At 39.7% G+C, this 19,870-nt stretch overlaps 1 protein-coding gene across 2 annotated transcripts in view; it reads left to right on the forward strand.

Moving 5' to 3' along the window:
- Nucleotides 1–19,870, forward strand: part of fxr1 (FMR1 autosomal homolog 1) — a 71,614-nt gene that overhangs the window by 14,256 nt on the left and 37,488 nt on the right. For both annotated transcript variants that reach the window (XM_063045655.1, XM_063045657.1), the window contains exons 2-7: nt 339–391; nt 2,149–2,242; nt 6,023–6,094; nt 7,289–7,437; nt 11,282–11,375; nt 16,465–16,581. In XM_063045655.1, the coding sequence (XP_062901725.1) occupies nt 339–391; nt 2,149–2,242; nt 6,023–6,094; nt 7,289–7,437; nt 11,282–11,375; nt 16,465–16,581 (579 nt within the window). The remainder of the gene's footprint in view (nt 1–338; nt 392–2,148; nt 2,243–6,022; nt 6,095–7,288; nt 7,438–11,281; nt 11,376–16,464; nt 16,582–19,870) is intronic.

A 19,870-nucleotide genomic window follows, 5' to 3' on the forward strand; every position in this document is an offset into this window, starting at 1 on the left:
AACCTGTATACGTACTGCAATAGCCACACTTGTGATCTACTTTACCACTTCTGTGTCTGTATTCAGAATCTGATGCAAATAAACTTTGTACCGAACTTGCTTTGGTCTTTTTCTATGTTGAATCAATGTTCATTTCATTTGTATCCATGTTGTGGAACATAACTAAAGTCATTCTCCTTTTCTGTGATTGATTATATGGTATTACAATCAATTTTGTGAGTAATTATTAACTTTTTAAATCTAGCAATCCATTTGACTTGGCAATATTTCCATACAAGTGAGATGGTAAAATACGTTGTGTAATATACTAATTTTTTCATTGTATATTTTTGTTTCAGGGATTTGTCAAAGATGTGTTTGAAGATTCAGTTTTCATTACTTTTGAGAATAAGTAAGTATTTTCTATTCAAATTGTAAAATTTGGTTATATACCTCTTAGATGGATGTGGAAAATTTAAGCTTAGACTGGTTTAATTCAATAACTTTAGTTGGCTTCTACATGTTTAAAGAATGTTTCAAAGTATCTAATAGATCCCCTGAAGGATCCATTGTGGTTTCTATGTGAAACCACAAAATAGCGAGGTTTCATCTGTATTCACCATGGAGAAAGTGATGAACGTTGGGGAACTCGGGGGGTGGGGAAGATGGGGAATAGTGATGTCTTAATGTATCTATATCACAATATACTGTGGACTTCAAGTTCAAGTTCAGAATTTTTTTTGTCATTCTGCCATACACAGTGTGCTGCCAAATGAAACAATAATGGGTGGATGAAGAGACCCCAATGATCCTCTCAACAGTCCTTGCAATCCTTTGTAGGGACTTGCAGTCAGATGCCTTGCAATCCCTGTACCAGATGATTATGCAGCTGGTCAGAACACTCTTGATGGTGCTCCTGTTTAAAAACTAGTTAAAATGGGGTGTGGGTGTAGCTTCACCCACTGCAATCTCCTTGGGAAGTGGAGATCCTTCTGTGCTCCCTTGACCTTAGAGGTGGTATTGAGGCACCAGGTGAGATCGTCTGTTATCTGCACTGCCAGAAACTTGGTGCTCCTAACTCTCTCCATGGAAGAGCCATGTATGTGTAGTGAGGAATGGTCAGCCTGCACCTTCCTAAAGTCCACAATCTTCTCTTTTGGTCTTCTCCACATTGAGACTCAAGTTGTTGTGCTTGCATCATTCTACCAACCATTTTACCTCCTCTCTACACTGTCTCTTAGTCATTGTTGATTACATCAACCATTTGTGTCATCAATGAATTTCATTCTGTTTGAACTGGATTTAGCAGTGCAGTCATATGTCAGCAGCGTGAACAGGAGTGGGCTGGTGCTCGTGTGATGGCAATGGAGATGTTTCTGCCAACACAGACTGGCCTGCCTTAAAGTGCATAAAAGTGTTTTGGTCCAAATGCAAGTCTGATTTAAGATGGTGCTGGCGAAAGTCAGTGACTACTTGCTAGTGACAAGTGAAATAAATAAATAAAACAAATACATGTAGAAAGTGGAAAAGGTACTTGTTTGTGAAACACTGGTTCCGTTGGCTGCTTAAGTCTAGGGAAGACAATCTCCAGCCCCACCAAACATGGGAGATTGAAGTGCTCGTGTCCCAAAACCCCCTGTTTGTGAGGATGCTGCATGATCTGTTACCCTGGTACAAATAAGGACCATAAAATAACAGACAGTACACAGCATACAGAAAAATGATTTAGCTTTATAATTCTTAATTTTACTTAAGGGTTAGTAAAGAAAAAGGGCCCATTTTAATGAAGTAGTCTAATGTGCCCAAGTTGGAGTGCCGGGTTTTCCCTTTGCCGATCTTCCTTCGATCTCCCTGAGCTTTGTCGAATCATGGCCCTGCGCCGGGTCGAGTCCGATGACCTCTTCTCTCCTGACGCTTCTCCCTTCATTTCCCGCTGAACAAAAGACCTAGCTCACACCGGTGTCAGGCACACAACACGAAAACACACTCCCTTCATTGGACGGTTCACATTCCAAAGCACCTGTTATCTCTAACTATAACCCAAGCACTGCTTCTACAGAAAGACCATTACATTGACAGTGAAACCTTTCCCAGGGTGTTATATTTGTACGATCTGAGCTTTTAAGAATGTTTTACTTTTCCTAATTAAAACTAATTTTTCTTCAAAAGTTGGCAACCAGCACGTCGGATACCTTTCTGTGATGTGAGGTTACCACCCCCATCTGATCTCAAAAAGGAAATAAGTGAAGGAGATGAGGTTGAGGTAAGTCTTTTTTTAAAAAGCTGCAAAGCCATGTAGAACCAATATGTTAATGATTGCTTTGCCATTTAAAAATGAACAGTGATTTCGGTTTTGTGCTAGTGATGCAAGAATTTTTTTTGAGTTTACTATTCATTGTCAGTTTTTGCTACTGTTAGTCAAGCAAATTCTGGGTGGAGGATCAGGAATACCGTTGCACTCAGATGTAGAAGGATTATTCATTGCTGTTTCTGTAGCAGTTTTAGAAACATAGAAAATCTACAGCACAGTACAAGCTCTTCGGCCCACAATGCTATGCTGAAAGTGTACTTAATTTAGAAATTACCTAAGGTTACCCATAGCCCTTTATTTTTCTAAGCTCCATATATCTATCCAGGAGTCTCTTAAAAGACCCTATCGTATCCGCCTCCACCACCCTCGTTGGCAGCCCATTCCACACACTCACCACTCTCTGCGTGTAAAAAAAAAACTTGCCCCTGACATCTTCTCTGTACCTACTTCCAAGCACCTTAAAACTGTGCCCTCTCGTGTTAGCCATTTCAGACCTGGGTAAAAGCCTCTGACTATCCACACAATCAATGCCTCTCATCACCTTATACAACTCTATCATATCCCCTCTCATCCTCCGCCTCTCCAAGGAGAAAAGGCTGAGTTCACTCAACCTACTCTCATAAGGCATGCTCCCCCAATCCAGGCAACATCCTTGTAAATCTCCTCTGCACCCTTTCTATAGTTTCCACATCCTTCCTGCACTGAGGTGACCAGAACTGAGCACAGTTCTCCCAAGTGGGATCTGGCCAGGGTCCTATATAGCTGTAACATTACCTCTCGGCTCTTAAACTCAATCCCACGATTGATGAATGCCAATGCACCGTATGCCGCCTTAACCACAGAGTCAATCTGCTCAGCAGCTTTGCGTGTCCTATGGACTTGGACCCCAAGATATCTCTGATCCTCCACACTGCCAAGAGTCTTGCCATTATTACTATATTCTGCTGTCATATTTGACCTATCAAAATGAACCAACTCACACTTGGAATTTTATTTTACTAGTCAGGGTTGGTAGTCCTGAGATGAAATCCTGAACCTGCAGGACCAGTGAGCTACTCTTAGTCTGGCCGTACTCTTTGACTTGTTTAGCATGGGTGATGCTACCAAGAGCCAACGTATAAAGCTCTAACTACAGTCAACATAGTTCTATGGGTTATTGGGGCATGCAAACCTCCAAACCACACAAAGTTGTGGTCCTCTTGGAGGAAGATTTATGTGAGTGATGATAAATCTTGATTCTGATATGGATCTCAATTGTGGACTGAAAGTGGGAAGGGGGCAGGGAAAGGGGAATCATAGTTTGAGAGTGGGAAGCACCAGAGACATTCTGTCATGATCAATAAACCAGTTGCTTGGAATCAAATTACTTTGTCTGGTGTTTCAGGGTTGGGTATATCTGCACCCCACCACCTGCCCCTGGTACTCCTCTGTCACCTGTTCCATACCACTCTTGCAGTGCTTCACCCTCGCCATTCCCGACATCCTTTGCTCAAGCCTGATTTACAAACTTGACAAATGCAGTACGATGCAAAAGCCTTAGGCACGTTAGCTTCATATTTGTACCCAAGACTTGCCTCAGTATTGTAAATGTTCCACTTTTGGCTGCCCTGTCTGTGACTAACCTTGAATGTCTATATTGGTAAAATAAGCATCTTGACATATAAAAATGTTATTTCTGAAAACATTTTGTATAGCACTGAATTTTAAAACATTTTTATGAAGGGTAATGTGAATCTGCTCAGCTAATGTGGTTTTTATTAATGAAAGGTTGATTGCCATGTGGCTGAACATTTTAATCAACTTATGTAGTTGAGAGGCTATGGCAAGTGAACGATGGATGAAGGAAGATGAGACGGCAGTAAAAATGCAGGTTGAGTGGGGTGGAAGGAGGGGAGTCCAAAAGTTGGAGATGGCTACTGGAGAGAAGTAAGCAGTGACACAGGGCTGCCACGGCTAGAATCTGATAAATAAAGGTGGTGATAATGGGAAATGTAAAAAGGAAAGGGAAAGATTTTGGAATGGTGGTGGGAGGATGGGTAGGGAAGGCAGCCTGAAGATGAATTGTGTGGGTGGAGTCAGGAAAGAGTTGAAGGTGCTGAATGGGTGTGGTTGGAAAAGGGGCAAATGTTCATTTGTAACAGATCTTTTTAAAGGTCTTAGCTTTTCAAGTTGAAGGTCTATTGTTTGTTCTATATGGGCTGTTTAAGATGTACAGGTGTCCCCCGTTTTCCGAATGTTCACTTTATGACACCTCGCTGTTATGAAGGACCTACATTAGTTACGTGTTTTCGCTAACAGAAGGTGTTTTCACTGTTACGAAAAAAGGCAGCGCGCGCCTGATCAGCCAAGCTCCTCCCCTGGAACTGCATTCCCGCTGACATTGCTTAAACACGTTCTTTATCTCGATTTATTTTGTGCATCCGTTAGCAAGGTGAGTTCTAAGGTATCGGAAAAGCATAAAAGAGCTCGTAAGGGTGTAAAACTAGACATAATTAAGCGTTTTGATCATGGTGAATGAAGTAAGGACATTGTCCGCACGTTGATCTTGCCCGTGTCCACCATTCGCACTATTTATACGCAGAGAGAGAATTTTGAAAGCTGCCTATGTTACTGTTGGTTCTCCTCGTAGCAAAGTGGTCTCTCTTAGTTGGTATCCAATATTGGATAAAATAGAAAGTCTATTGCTTGAGTGGATTGATGGGTGTACAAAGCATGGTGTTCTGTTAAGTTTCCTTATACTTGAGGAGAAATCAGTCAGTCTTTTTAATAAGCTGAAACAGAAAGCACTGGACGATGGTGATGAAAGTGTTGTGAAAGTGGAATTTAAAGGTAGTCATGGGTGGTTTGATCAGTTTCTGAGGCGAGGGCAGCTTCATAGTTTAAGCAGTGGTCCCCAACCTCCGGGCTGCGGACTAATACATTACTGTGAAGAATGCAGTGGTGCAGCGGTAGTCGGAACGTACCCAGCACATCTTTTAAGAAAAAAGCCGATATAACCAAGCTAATTAATTAGGTGCCACTCGGCACGTAAATGTCGGCCCAGATCAGAGGCGATTGCCGTTTGCATCAGGTGGTTATTCGTATAAGCAGGTGTTTAACTGTGTCGAAACTGCAATTTATTGGAGTCTTCCCGATTCTGGTAAGTGAAACTACACTGTACATACATTATTTGTACTTTATATAGGCTGTGTATTTTTATGTGTTATTTGGTATGATTTGGCAGCTTTATAGGTTAAAGGTTACTGGAGACAGTGTTCCTGCTGAGAGCACTTCCGCGAGATTTTCGCTGCGCTAGACAGTGCTGCAGAAAAGTATTTCTACTTTATATAGACTGTGTATTTATCATATTCCTGCTTTTACTATATGTTACAGTTATTTTAGATTTTATGTGTTATTTGGCATGATTTTGTAGGTTTTTTTGGGTCTGGGAATGCTCAAAGATTTTTCCCCATATAAATAAATGGTAATTGCTTATTCACTTTACGACATTCATAGGAACGCTCTACCTTCGGATAGCGGGGGAAACCTGTATCAAATTTCAAGATTGTGAAAATTATGCCTAGCTTTGCATCATTGTATCTAGTATTCTTTATACTTAAAGTGAGTTTCAGTTTTGCAGATTTGAGCAATACAATTTTAGCAATAGCTTTTGAGTGAATACCGAATGTAGTATCAGAATTTAAAGTTTATATGAAACACCAACTGCTTTTATTTTGCCTTTATCCCTCTAAGGTTTACTCGAGAGCAAATGAACATGAGCCCTGTGGTTGGTGGCTTGCTAAGGTTCGGATGATGAAAGGAGATGTAAGTGGAAAAAAGTAACTGGATAATTGGTTTTGTTTTTTTCTGCCGCAGTAATACATTGCAAATTATACTGTTGGTGTGGTTTTTCAATATTTAAGCCAGAGGCAGTAATAAAGCTTTAATTAAGCCATGATACAATATGGCATACAGTTATGAACACCTTTTGAAGAGGAGTAATTTAAACTGTAAGTGAAATAAATAGCAGCATAAATAATACAGAAGCATATCATTGTAATGAGAAATTTGAGGTAATTAATTCATATCCATTACGTTTGAATTTAATTTTTTTTCCAAATTGTGAAATGGTTCAAATGTGTGGCATCTCTGATCTCTCTTTTGTTGGAGCAGCACCAGGTACACTTAATAATGAAATGAAATTACAATACAGGACATTGTGCTAAACAGCATGCCACGTGATCTATTCACCAATTAGTAGATTAAAGTTATGTAGTCTTGCTGCATTTACTTATGATCAATGTTGGAGCATTAAATACTTAACCACAAGGTGGCTCCACAAACATCCTTGTCCTTAATCATGGCAGGATGCAACACTAGTACTTAAGGCAGAAGTATTCACAACCATATTTAGCAGGAAGTGTAGAGTGGATGATCCATCATGGCCTCCCCTCATAGAAGCCAGTCTGGTTTGCACTGGATAAAGCAAAGGTTTTAATATGAGACAATATCTTTATTATACCAAGGAATTTTGTTCTAGAATTAGCTGTTTTTCTAGCCAAGTTGTTCTGGTATACTATATTTACAGTACAGCACCTTCCTGACAATAAGGAGAATTGTTTAGCTATGTCCTTCTTGTATATTTTTAAAAGTCAGGATAAATCTGATCTGGCTGATTACTTTGAAGCAGTAGTTTTTATAGAACGTTACAGTACAATCCCTTTGGTCCATAGTGTTGTGCTGACTTAACTAATTCTAAGATCAGTCTAACTCTTCCTTCCCACTTAGTCCTTCATTTTTTTGGATCATTGAAACTTGTACATCTACTGATGAAAAGTTGGATTGTTTAAGTACTTTAATGTATTTTGATGTTTAAAATATATTCTAGCCTTCATACTGACCATTTTTTAAAGCTGGTAAATGTGTTGGCTTTTGCAATTTTTAAACAAAATTTTTTGAAAGCACTTTGTATGTAAAATTGGGTTTTGTAGTAAAGTTTGACATTTTGTGTTTATGTAGTTTTATGTCATTGAGTATGCTGCCTGCGATGCAACCTACAATGAAATTGTTACTTTTGAACGATTGCGTCTAGTGAATCCAAGTAAGGCAATTACAAAGAACACGTTCTTTAAGTGCACAGTTGATGTTCCAGATGATTTAAGGGAAGCGTAAGTAAAAGATTTGTACACTTGTATACCTTAACCATCTTTGTTTAAAATATGTAGATTGCTTTTTCTTCAGTATCATGGTGGAGGTGGCTCAGCTATTTGTCATTCTTAACGCATGGTATTTCAAAATGGATAAACAACATCTGACCAGATTAAGAACATCAGACAACCACTGTGTAAGGATGTCCTTGTGTTCTAGTTTGCACCAATAGACGTGACAAAAATAGCCAGAGTTCAGGAAGACAAACACATTAAAGTGGGCAGGTGTAAGGCACTTGGAAATTATTGCAAAAGTTACACATCTTTGGGAAAATACAAATAAACTAAATAACAAACGAGAAAATCTGTAGATACTAGAAATTCAAATACAAACAAAATGGTCAGGGAACTCAGCAGGCCTGGCAACATCTATGGAAAAGAGTACAATTGACGTTTCAGGCGAAACCCTTCAGCAGGACTGGAGGGGAAAAAAAAAGGTGAGTAGAAGATTTAAAAGTTGGGGGCAGGGAGGGAGAAGGACAAGGTGATAGGTGAAATCTGGAGGGGGAGGGGTGAAGTAAAGAGCTGGGAAGTTGATTGGTGAAAGAGATACAGGGCTGGAGAAAGAGGAGTATAATAGGAGAGGACGGAAGGCCATAGAAGAAAGAAAAAGGGGGAGGAGCACCAGAAGGTGTTGATGGCCAGGCAAAGAGATATGGTGAGAGAGGGAAAGGGGATGGGGAATGGAGAAGGGGGGGGCATTATTGGAAATTCGAGAAATTGTTCACGCCATCAGGTTGGAAGCTACCCAGATGGAATATAAGGTGGTGTTCCTTCAACCTGAGTGTGGCTTCATCGTGACGGTAGAGGAGGTTATTAGGCAGAAAATGGTGTTGGATAGACTGATGGGACTGAAGGCTGATAAATCCCCAGGTCTGCATCCCTAGCTACTTAAAGGAGGTGGCTCTAGAAATCGTGGACGCGTTGGTAATCATTTTCCAATGTTATGTAGATTCAGGATCAGTTCTTGTGGATTGGAGGGTGGCTAATGTTATCCCACTTCTTAAGAAAGGAGGGAGAGAGAAAACAGGGAATTATAGACCAGTTAGCCTGACATCAGTGGTGGGGAAGATGCTGGAGTCAATTATAAAAGATGAAATAGCAGCACATTTGGATAGCAGTAACAGGATCAGTCCGAGTCATCATGGATTTACGAAGGGGAAATCATGCTTGACTAATCTTCTGGAATTTTTTGAGTATGTAACTATGAAAATGGACAAGGGAGAGCCAATGGACGTAGTGTACTTGGACTTTCAGAAAGCCTTTGATAAGGTCCCACATAGGAGATTAGTGGGCAAAATTGGAGCACATGGTATTGGGAGTAGGGTACTGACATGAATAGAAAATTGGTTGGCAGACAGGAATCAGAAAGTAGGGATTAACGGGTCCCTTTTAGAATGGCAGGCAGTGACTAGTGGCAAGGCTCGGTGCTGGGACGGCAGCTATTTACAATATACATTAATGATTTAGATGAAGGGGTTAAAAGTAACATTAGCAGATTTGCAGATGAGACAAAGCTGGGTGGCAGTGTGAAATGTGAGGAGAATGTTATGAGAATGCAGGGTGACTTGGACAGGTTGGGTGAGTGGGCAGGTGCAGTTTAATGTGGATAAATGTGAGGTTATCCACTGGTGGCAAGGACAGGAAGGCAGATTACTATCTGAATGGTGTCAAGTTAGGAAAAGGGGAAGTACAACGAGATCTAGGTGTCCTTGTTCATCAGTCACTGAAAGTAAGCATGCAGTGAAGAAAGCTAATGGCATGTTGCAACTCCCCTTCAGAAAAAGGAGTATAGGAGCAAAGAGGTCCTTCCGCAGCTGTACAGGGCCCTGGTGAGACCACACCTGGAGTGTTGTGTGCAGTTTTGGTCTCCAAATTTGAGGAAGGACATTCTTGCTATTGAGGGAGTGCAGCGTAGGTTCACGAGGTTAATTCCCGGGATGACGGGACTGTCATATGTTGAAAGATTGGAGCGACTGGAATTTAGAAGGATGAGAGGGAATCTGATTGAAACATAAGATTAATAAGGGATTGGACACGCCAGAGGCAGGAAACATGTTCCCGATGTTGGGGAAGTCCAGAACCAGAGGCCACAGTTTAAGAATAAGGGGTAGGCTATTTAGAATGGAGTTGAGGAAAAACTTTTTCACCCAGAGAGTTGTGGATCTGTGGAATGCTTTGCCTCAGAAGGCAGTGGAGGCCAATTCTCTGGATGCTTTCAAGGAAGAGTTAGAGCTCTTAAAGATAGTGGAGTCAAGGGATATAGGGAGAAGGCAGGAATGGGGTACTGATTGTGGATGATCAGCCATGATCACAGTGAATGGTGGTGCTGGCTCGAAGGGCCGAATGGCCTGCTCCTGCACCTATTGTCTATTGTCATGGATAGACATATTTTAATTCCACTTCCCATTCCAATGGGTGGTCACTGGAAGATCCCGCTTCTTCTCTCAGTGTCCAGTGCTCCTGGTGTGTCCTCCTGTATATCGGTGAGACCTGACACAGTTGGGAGGCCACTTCACTGGCACCTATGATCCTATCACCTATCACCTGCCCCACACCTTTTAAATCTACTGCTCATCTTTTTTTTCTCCAGTCCTACTGAAGGGTTTTGGCCTGAAACACCGACTGCACTCTTCTCCATAGATGTTGCTGGCCTGCTGAATTCCTTCAGCATTTTGTGTGTGTTGTATAAACTAAATGGCATATTTTTAAAACAAGTCCAATATGGAGACCTGCGATAATCTTGTATACAAATTTTAGGTGCCGGGAAAGGTTGGTAATACTTTATAAATGAAAGTAGAAAATGCATTTATTTAAATTGTGGCTCAATTATTACTATTTGCTGGTTGCCTTTGGCTACAGTATTATTTCCAGATTTTATTTAGTACATTGGAGATATCAGGAGGATGTGCAGGCCAATGATCTTTAGTGATGTGGAAAGAGTAATGAAATTGGAGTACCTGAGACAGGGAACGCAAAGGATGTTTAATGGGTGAGAGGTTGGGGGAAGGAGGGTGGCAGGAATTCAAGATTATGAAATTGTGAAGATGCGCAAGCAAACTTTCCCTTTAGCATTGAAATTGGCAGTCAAAGACAAGATAATTGACAGACTGGAGTACCATGCACAAAATACTGAAGGAACTCAGCATGTCAGGCAGCATCTATGGAAAGGAATAACAAGTCGAAGTTTTAGGGATGAGACCCTTCATCAGAACTAGAAAGGAAGGGGAAGAAGCTAGAATAAGAAGTTGGGAGTGGAAGGAGATGGTGAGTGGGGGAGTAGGTGGGTGGGAAAAGGGGGATGAAGTGAGAAGCTTGGAGGTGTTGGGTGGAAAAGGTAAAGGGCTGAAGAAGGAATCTGATAGGAGTGGAGAGTGGACCATGGGAGAAAGGGAAGGTGGAGGGAAGTGAAAGGCAGGTGAGAGAAGGGGGTGGTGGAGGGAAGTGACAGGCAGGTGAATAGAAAAGGGGTAAGAGGGGAGCCAGAATGGAAAAAAAAGAATGGGGGAAGGTGAGTGCCATATTTATACATGAAGTATGATCTGGAATACGTGGCTAGGAGAGGTGGTGGTGGAAGATTTGCAAAGCAATTGAGAAAATTATTGTGTGCCACAAATGTGGTAGACTGTATTGCATCAGTGCTGTTTGATTCTGTCCTCCATCAAGGTTAGCATTTTCAGGGCTTTATTATTAATGTAATTTCTGTATTTTTAAAGCAGAATTTACTGGAATATTTTAGCCTGTCAGTCAATTGTGTATTGAAGTATTTCATCTAGATTTGACACTCTTCTTTTATTTTATGCAGCTGTGCATATGAAAATGCACATAAAGATTTTAAGAAGGCAACTGAGGCAGACTGCGTTTTCTATAATGCTGACACTGGTCAGTTGTTGGTTTTGGTAAGAACCAAGCACATAATCAATCTCAAGTGTTTTGCAATCATAATAGGGCTTTGAGATTACAGTTTTAATACTATCTCTAGATTTGGTTTCTGCTATCTTAGGAAGCGTTCTCTTAGTTTTATGGGGATGGAGCACATCTCTAAAGGACAAATGTGAAGAGAAAATTTCAACTTAATTGAGAAAAATGATCTTGGAAATTCTTGTAACTAGCAGGATGGATGTTGAAAGACTATTTCTGTGTTTTAGGAGGCTTGTCGTAATCTTTGGAAGAGAAATTGGTTCTTACTGAGTGTGATGAGAAGTTTCTTCATTCAGGGCTGTGAACCTTTGAAGTTCTCATCTCCATTGAGATGAGGATCCTTGCTACTAAGTACGTTTAAGGCTTGAGACCTTGAACATTAGATATCAAGGGATTTGGAGAATTACAGAGCTTGAATTCAGATAAAGGATTAGAGTCATGGAGCAATGCAGCAGGGACATTCATTTCATTGAAAGGTTGAGTTGTCTCGAAGCTCATTGGCTATCTCACTTCCACTTATTATGTCCTTGGATGTTATAAATTTTAAAAGTATTTCAATTTCAGTAGTTTTGATTTGAAGTAAAGATTAATAAATAGGCAAATATATTCATTAATAGAAGTTAGGTTGGAAGAATATTTGCTTTTTTACAAAAATAAAATTTGGACTTGAATGTGCAAATTGTGTATTTTTGCAATTGTCTCAGTTTTGTCACTAGTTATAGCAATCCTTTAAAACATCATTGTGGGTGGAATATAACTTAGCTCTGATAACCCATGTGGAAATTGCTCAATTTATTTTGTGGAGATTAATTATCGGAATTCTACGCGTTCATTGACAGTTGTGCAGTTTGAGTACTGTGAGATGGGGACAGTTTGACATTCTAAGTGCACTAAAGATTCATATGCTTTGTAATGGTAGCATTTAATTTGATGGCTGGGGATTCTTATTGACAGAGAAAAGCAACTTGAAACTATAAATTAATAAAACTCCTTGATTTACAAATTTTTAATGTTAAATATTATTTAGATTACATATCTTTGCTACAAGAGAATAATGCAAGACTTGAATGTGAAGGCTGATGCTGTTTCTCAAAACGCTGATGTGTTCAAACCGGTCTTTACTGATTTTTTTTGAATGTCTGATGTGTGTAGTAATTGTATTAGTATGCATCTTGTGGGGAAGGCAGCAGGTGTAGTTACCACAGGGTTGAAAGCTTTTACAATCAAACTGAATTGTAAATCAAGAAAGTTAGCTTCTCTCCTAAACACAAGGTGGGGTGTTTTGAAAGAGATTGCTCTTTGTGCATTCATTTAGAGCAGGGGGTTCCCAACCTGTGGTCTGTGAACCCCTCGGTTAGTGGTAGAGGTCCATGGCATAAAAAAGATTGGGAAGCCCTGATTTAGAGGGAAGAAGCTGCTCCAGGCTTGAAGATACTGTAACTTAAAATTGTCTTGCACTTGTGGCTGAAGCGTCTCTTCATCTACCACTCAAAACACAACAATTCAATCTTCAGTGGTGTGGTAATGTAACAAAAAGTGTGGATGACTGTACTATTCCAAGATTATATCAGCTTAGTTCTCTTTCTTCCTTGGCCCCCATTGAACAATATTGTGCAAAGTATACCCTGCTACTTGCTCATCATTCATAGTGCTTTAAAGATCTGATTAAGATTGAGAATGTGGCTGTCAGAATCAAGTGACCCTTTTTGCCTGACTGGTGTTGCACCAGGAACCTGGCCTTAGCCTTTGTTCACTGTTCCTTCTAACATGTACAGGTGCACAGCCAGGCAGTAATTGAAATGTTCCCATGCATATAGTCTTTGTTGCCATGCAGATAGAATTTTGTTTTTATAATGTCAATATAAAATGCTGCACAGTTTTCAGTCCCAGCAGCTGTTAAATAAATAAATAAATCTGGGAACGTTGCCCATGTCTGCTTGTTATTGGTGTTCCTGCATCAAAGGTTCAGATAATGAAACCAGACTGTCCAGATCTTGTGTTCTCCTACATCACTTCCTCTTTAACATGATTGAGCGACTGTCTTGTCCTCTGGGTGAGCGGCACTCTCCACCCTATAGCTTTTCAGTGGTAATGGGCTCGGCAGTGGAGCTTGTTGCCATAAGGAGTATCTGGGTAGGGGACGGGGGGGTGGGGGCATGGAGCTAAACAGAGAAGGGAAGCAGCTCTTCCATTACATTATATCCAGACAGTGAGATAAACTGTAGAGTAGGGTTTCCCAAATACTTTTATGCCACTGATCTGTGATGAAATTTGTTTTGCGGCAGCAGTAGGAGGATGGGTGGTTTAGTAAGTTTACAGATGATATGAAGATTGCTGTATATAGCATAGAAAACTGGCAAAGGAAATGTAGATTAGTTGCAGGTATGAGTGGAGAAATGGCAGGTGGGGTTTAACCTGGCCAAATGTGAAGTGTTGAACTTTTGGGGATCACAAATTTGCATGGGTTTCCTCCCATAGTCCAAAGACATACCATTTAGTAGGTTAACTAGACATTGTAAATCAGGTTAGGATTAAATCGGTGGGTTACCTGGCAGTGCAGCTCGAAGGGCTTATTCTATGCCATATTTCTTAATAAGTGTGAAGGGATAAAACCCTTTGATGTATAGAGGCTATTGGGGTCCAAGTCTATAGCTTCCTGAAAGTGGCCTCACCGGTTTTATTTATTTTATTTAGAGATTGCAGCACGGTCATAGGCTATTTCAGCCCAATTTGCCTGTGCTGCCCAATTACGCCCATGTGACCAATTAAACTACTAACCCATACACCTTCGGAATGTGGGAGGAAACTGGAGCACTGGAAGAAGTCCACGTGGTCATGGGGAGAATATACCAACTCCTTGTAGGCAGTGGTGAAATTTTATTCATTGATCGTAGGCGTGATAAAGACGGCATATAGAATGCTTGTCTTTACTAGCTAAGGAACTGAATTCGGGAGTCAGGAGGTTTTGTTATAGTTTTAAAAAAACTTTAGGCTGCATCTGGAGAATTGAATTCATTTCTGGTTGTCCCTTTGTAGGAAGGATGTAGAGACTTTGAAGATGGTACAGAAGAGATTTACTAGGATGCTGCCTGGATTAGAGTGCTTTGCTATAATGAAAGGCTAGACAAACTTTGGTTGCTTTCTCTGGAGTGGCAGAGCCTGGTGGGAGATATGCAGGCTTATAAGATTGGAGGGGCATAGACAGCTGTTATCTTTTTCCCAGGGTTGAAATTTCTTACCAGGGAGCATATAATTAAGGTGAAAAGGTGGGGAGGAGGGAGTTCTAATTAGATGTGTAGAGCAAGGCTTTACTTAGTTGTAGGAGTCTGAAGTGCACTGCCTGGGGTAGAGGTGGAGGGAAATCTGGTGGGAGTGTTCAAGAGGCTCTTAGAGTGGCATGTGTGTGCAAGAAATGGAAAGATAGTCGTCGTGTAGGCAGAAAGGATTAGTTTATTTTAGCATTTGATTGCTGATGTCATTAGTTTGGCACAGTATTGTGGGCCAAAGGGCCTGTTCCTGTGCTCTACTAGTTAATGTTTATGTTGTATTCAGACGGTCTGTCAACATACAGGGTAGTTGCTGACAGTTCTATTAATGGCCTGCACTGTCAGTGTTCAGTGAGATGTAGTTTGATCCCTGGGTCTCTGCTGAGCAGCTCCACCACATGTTCTACACTACTCAACACCAGACTTCACAAGCATCATTTTCACACTGAGCCCTGGACATTTCATGGCTACAAGATCATTAGAAGAGAGTGAGACTTCGTGCTTCTGGTTCTTGCTACAGTACCTCAGTCAATTAATGCCTATTTTCAGTGCAGGTATTCTTGGGAATATATACTGAGCACTGAGTAAGGTGCTAATGTAGTCTTTTAGCCACAGAACACTGTTGTTTCAACCTATGCACCAAGATTGCCTTGTTCAATGCTTACTACTTGCAGCATGCAGTTGAATGACAAGGGCAATCTATTTAGAAAATTTGAAAGTGGCACACTGTCGTAATGTTTCAGGGTAGTGCAACCAATGCATTACTGAATGGTGCAACAAAGAAATTATGGTACAACTGGTATGGGCCAATGGACTTGGAAAAATCTCAAAAGATACAGAGACATTGGGAAATGAAATTGGATTTGATGAAGTAAGCTAGGATGATGTGGAAAAGTTACTAGAATTGCATGGCAATGAACTCCCAAATGGGGATCTAAATGGGTCAAGTAGAACAGGAAGTTACTGACATAACACCATCATTTCTAGAATAGCTTGATTTGACAAAGCTTTGAGGTATTCTACTTTGTCAAGATAACAGTATCCATTCTGAAAGATGATCATTCAATCTATAGAGTATAGCATCAGATGTGACTACATGATGGATGATGCATTGCATTTCCATTACGAAACTTTTATCAAATGCAAAAGGAGACAGTTCTGACATCTTTAAGCTGCTTTCATCAGCCAACCAGAAATACCATCCAGCCAATCAGAACCTTTGGAATCAACATCACGGACTCTATCAAACTTCTTGCTGGTGCCACCATCATTTAAATGTTTGTGCCTTTTCTGCCTCTTAATTCTCTTGTCGCTACCTTGACATACAAAGTCACTATTACTGCTAGCTTAAAGATTTTGTTTCTACTGACTTAGTTCTATATTGTCCCATAAGATGGATGTCCAGCCTATCAATATCTTTGTTGCACGTTTCTCTTGATAACAGGATACATGTTTTTTATATTTTTAAAAAATTTATACTTGTAAGTGGTATGGGTACTTCTATTGATGCATTTTTAAGCAATTAGTTTTTGTTAACAGATTATTGAGCTCAAGAATGCAACCATAATTTAAAGATTGAAACTAATGGGTAATGACATTTTCAGTTTAGTTTTGCAAACTTGACTTCTTCCTATAAATAACTGATTTTTGTAAATCAAGGAATACTTGTATACATTAATGCTTAGAGAGGCAATGTCCAATTTAAAGTTCTCTGATTTAAAAAGTTTGTAAGGAAGGAGTGGAAGATCTGTTGTTCAATCTTTTAAATCAATGCAAAGGATGTTTTTTTTGTTAAATCCAGTCCACCAAAGAGGCTACAGTGAAGAGAGTTAGCATCCTTAGTGATATGCACTTGCGTAGCATTCGTACAAAACTCATGCTTGTGTCCAGAAATGAAGAGGCAACTAAACATCTGGAGGTGAGTAAAACCTATTTTTCATTTTAAACTACTTGTTCTTAGAAGGTTTGAAGATGACTTTAATCATTGATTTTATTTTTAAAGATATAGGGGATAGAATATAAAGTACTTTTAGTAAGGGAATTAAATTTCATAAACATGAATGATATCAAAAAGGAAATTGTAAACATTTAAAAAATGTATTATTTTTGTGGCAGCTTGATTACCCATGCTTGCCTGTAAAAGAGCATGCATAGTTTAAAAAAATACATATTTCCTAAATTCGACATTTCGGGCCAAGACGTCTTGGCCTGAAATGTCGACTGTACCTCTTCCTATAGATGCTGCCTGGCTAGTGCGTTTACTAGCAATTTTTATGTGTGTTGCTTGAAATTCCAGCATCTGCAGATTTCCTTGTGTTTGTGTTCCTAAATTCTGCAGTTTTTCTGATCAATTATAGAATCGTTAATTCTATAAGACAAATTACTTGCATTAATAGTTAATTTTAGAAGAAATATTAGCGATGATATTTAGAAATTCAAATTTTTACTTCATTTTTGCAGTTGAAAATTTACATGGAGTGAATCGCAGTAATAACTGTTTTGACATATCAAAATTTCACTGGAAAATTTACATTGTGACTCTCGCATATCAGTTGTACACAGGATGAGATTCCATTGTGGGGAAAAAAAATTAGTCTGTTGCTGTCACATGTATTAAGGTGCAGTGGAAAGACCTGAATTGCCTACAGTTCACACAGATCAATCTTTACAATATTGAGGTAGTACAAGGTTACAGTTATAGAGAAAGCGTAGTCCACATGAGCAATGAGCTGCAAGTTCAAACATTGTAACTGTCCTTTAGCCTGGTGGTACATGCTTTCAGACTTTGGTATCTTCTGCCCGATGGGAGGAGTGGGGGAGAAGAGGGAGTATCTGGGGAGGATCATCTCTTTGATTAGTCTGGCTGCTTTACTGGAGCATTGAAAAGTGTAGAGTATTTATGGGAGGTCAGTTTGCATGATGTGCTGAGCTGTGTTCATAACTCAGTGCAGTTTCTTATGGTCAACCCAGAGCAATTGCTCTACCAAGCCATGATGACTGTGTAGGATGCTTTCTATGCTGCATCAGTTTAAAAATTGGTGAAGGTCAAAGATGACCTGCCAAATTTCTTTAGCCTCCAAGAAAGTATGGGAGTTAACGAGCTTTCTTTGGCCATGGTGTCTATGTGGTTGAACAAGGACGGGGTATCGGTGATGCTCATTCTTTGGAACTTGAAGCACTCAATCCTCTTGACTTCAGTCCTATTGACATAAACAGGAGTGTGTGCATTACCCCATTGTGAAGTTGGTAACCGGTTCTTGTTTTTCTGACTTTGGGGGAAAGGTTGTTGCTGTTGTGACTCTGTCACTGGACTCTTCTTTCTCCTTCCTGTACTTTGACTCATCATTATTTGAGATGCCAACAATTGTGGTATCATTTGCAATTGCAATTGTGGAGCTAGAGCAGAATCTAGCCACACAGCTGTAGGTGTAGAGGGAGTAGATTAGGAGGGTGAAGATACAGCCTTGTGGGGCTCCAGTATTGAAATTAATTGTGGTACAGGTAGCTGCCTCCCCTAACTAATTGCAGTCTGTTGGTCAGGAAGTCAAGGATCCAGTTGGAGATGTTGAGTCCCAAGTCAAGGACTTTTGGAAATGATTTGCTTGGAATTAGAGTATAGAAAGTGGAGCTGTAGAATATATACAATAGTTTAACATGAGTGTCTTTACTGAGCTGATGCTCCAGAGATGAGTGTAAGTTCAGGGAGATGTCAACTGCTGTAGACCTGTTTTAGCAGGTGGTAAACTGGAATGGGGGTAGTGCAGGACTGTTGTACTTTGAGCTATCCATTGTTGCAATCACGTTTTGTTAAGGCAGATCCTAAATCTGGTTTGGGACTCCTAGTAAGCTCTATTTTGTCCTTTAGTTTTAATTTTTCCCCTTCTCCCAATAATTCCCCCGTCCTGTCCTCCTTGTTTTGATGTTTTCCCCTAGCTCTAATCCTCTCAAATTTCTAGCCAATAATCTTGGAAAGTCACCTTCAGACACTGTTGTTTGGCTGTTGGTCATTTTATATCTAGCTGCCATTTCCCTACACCCAAACCCCTTGAACTTGGTCTTGATCCTTTTTGTATGCCACTTTAATGCCTTGTTTCATCTAGGATAATTATATTTAGCCAGAAACATTAAAATTGACATTGAGGAAAAAAATTGTAGCATTGTGGTAAGCAAAGTGTCTTAATGAAATAAAGGATAGCATTATTTATTATATAAATGATTTTTTAAAAATTGAGTTGTATTCAAGTTGGGATATTGTTTACAATTGTAAAAGTATGGGCTGCTTCCAAGCGATTACTTACCACTAAGTAACTTGAACAAAAAAGACTAAGATTTTGTATTCCCAGCTTGCCTTTTTGAGGAGGTAACCGCTGTAAGCCATTAGGTTTATTTTGTTTGTTGTTGTTATAAATATTTGTGGAATGGGTAAAGAAATGTACATGGTATTGCTTTTCCAGTTGTTTCTTCAGTCCTTGATGAGTGTGTCTACATATACCGTGGTGTGCATTGTTAACTTGCATTCCTCTTTGATTTGACATTTTAATTTCTTGCTCAGAATTAATTTATTTATAGTTTTACTGAGTAACAAAAATACACCATAAAGCAGCAGCCTGACATTGGATCTTAACCTCTCAAAATCTGCAAAAGAAGATTGGCTTTTAATTAAAAAGACTTTCTAAATTACGAGTTAATTTTGAGGAGTAAATGTGTAACTACAAGCCATTTCATTTCTGGAGAGCATCAACATAACTGTTGGATTTGGGTGGAAGAAATGCAGATGGAGAAAATATTCTCTTCCTCAAAGGAGTAGGATTTGGAGGAAAGTTGATGGAGAGGCAAAAAAAAACAAAGACAAGTTCCAGGAGAGAAGAATGCAGCTTCAATTTTGTCTTTGAAAATTAAAGACTGGTGAAGAGAATGGGGGCTATACATGTAGTATAAAGCTAAATCTAATAAATATTATATTGATTCATTAATGGACACTGAATGAATAATTGTCTTGACAATAATTTGTATATGTTACCCCTTGTCTATTATTAAAACCTTTGTCATGCCATTGATTTAATTTAAAATATTTTCCCATTCATTCTGTTGTGAAATAATCACTTTTGCAAACCAATTTGGTAGTTAGATCATCTTTTAAGAGTGCTTGAACAGAGTTTCAGTATGTACAGAACTGCTATAAAATTAGTATACCATGGATTTTTTGA

Source organism: Mobula hypostoma, chromosome 4 (assembly GCF_963921235.1).
Source record: "Mobula hypostoma chromosome 4, sMobHyp1.1, whole genome shotgun sequence".
Classification (NCBI taxonomy): Eukaryota; Metazoa; Chordata; class Chondrichthyes; order Myliobatiformes; family Myliobatidae; genus Mobula; species Mobula hypostoma.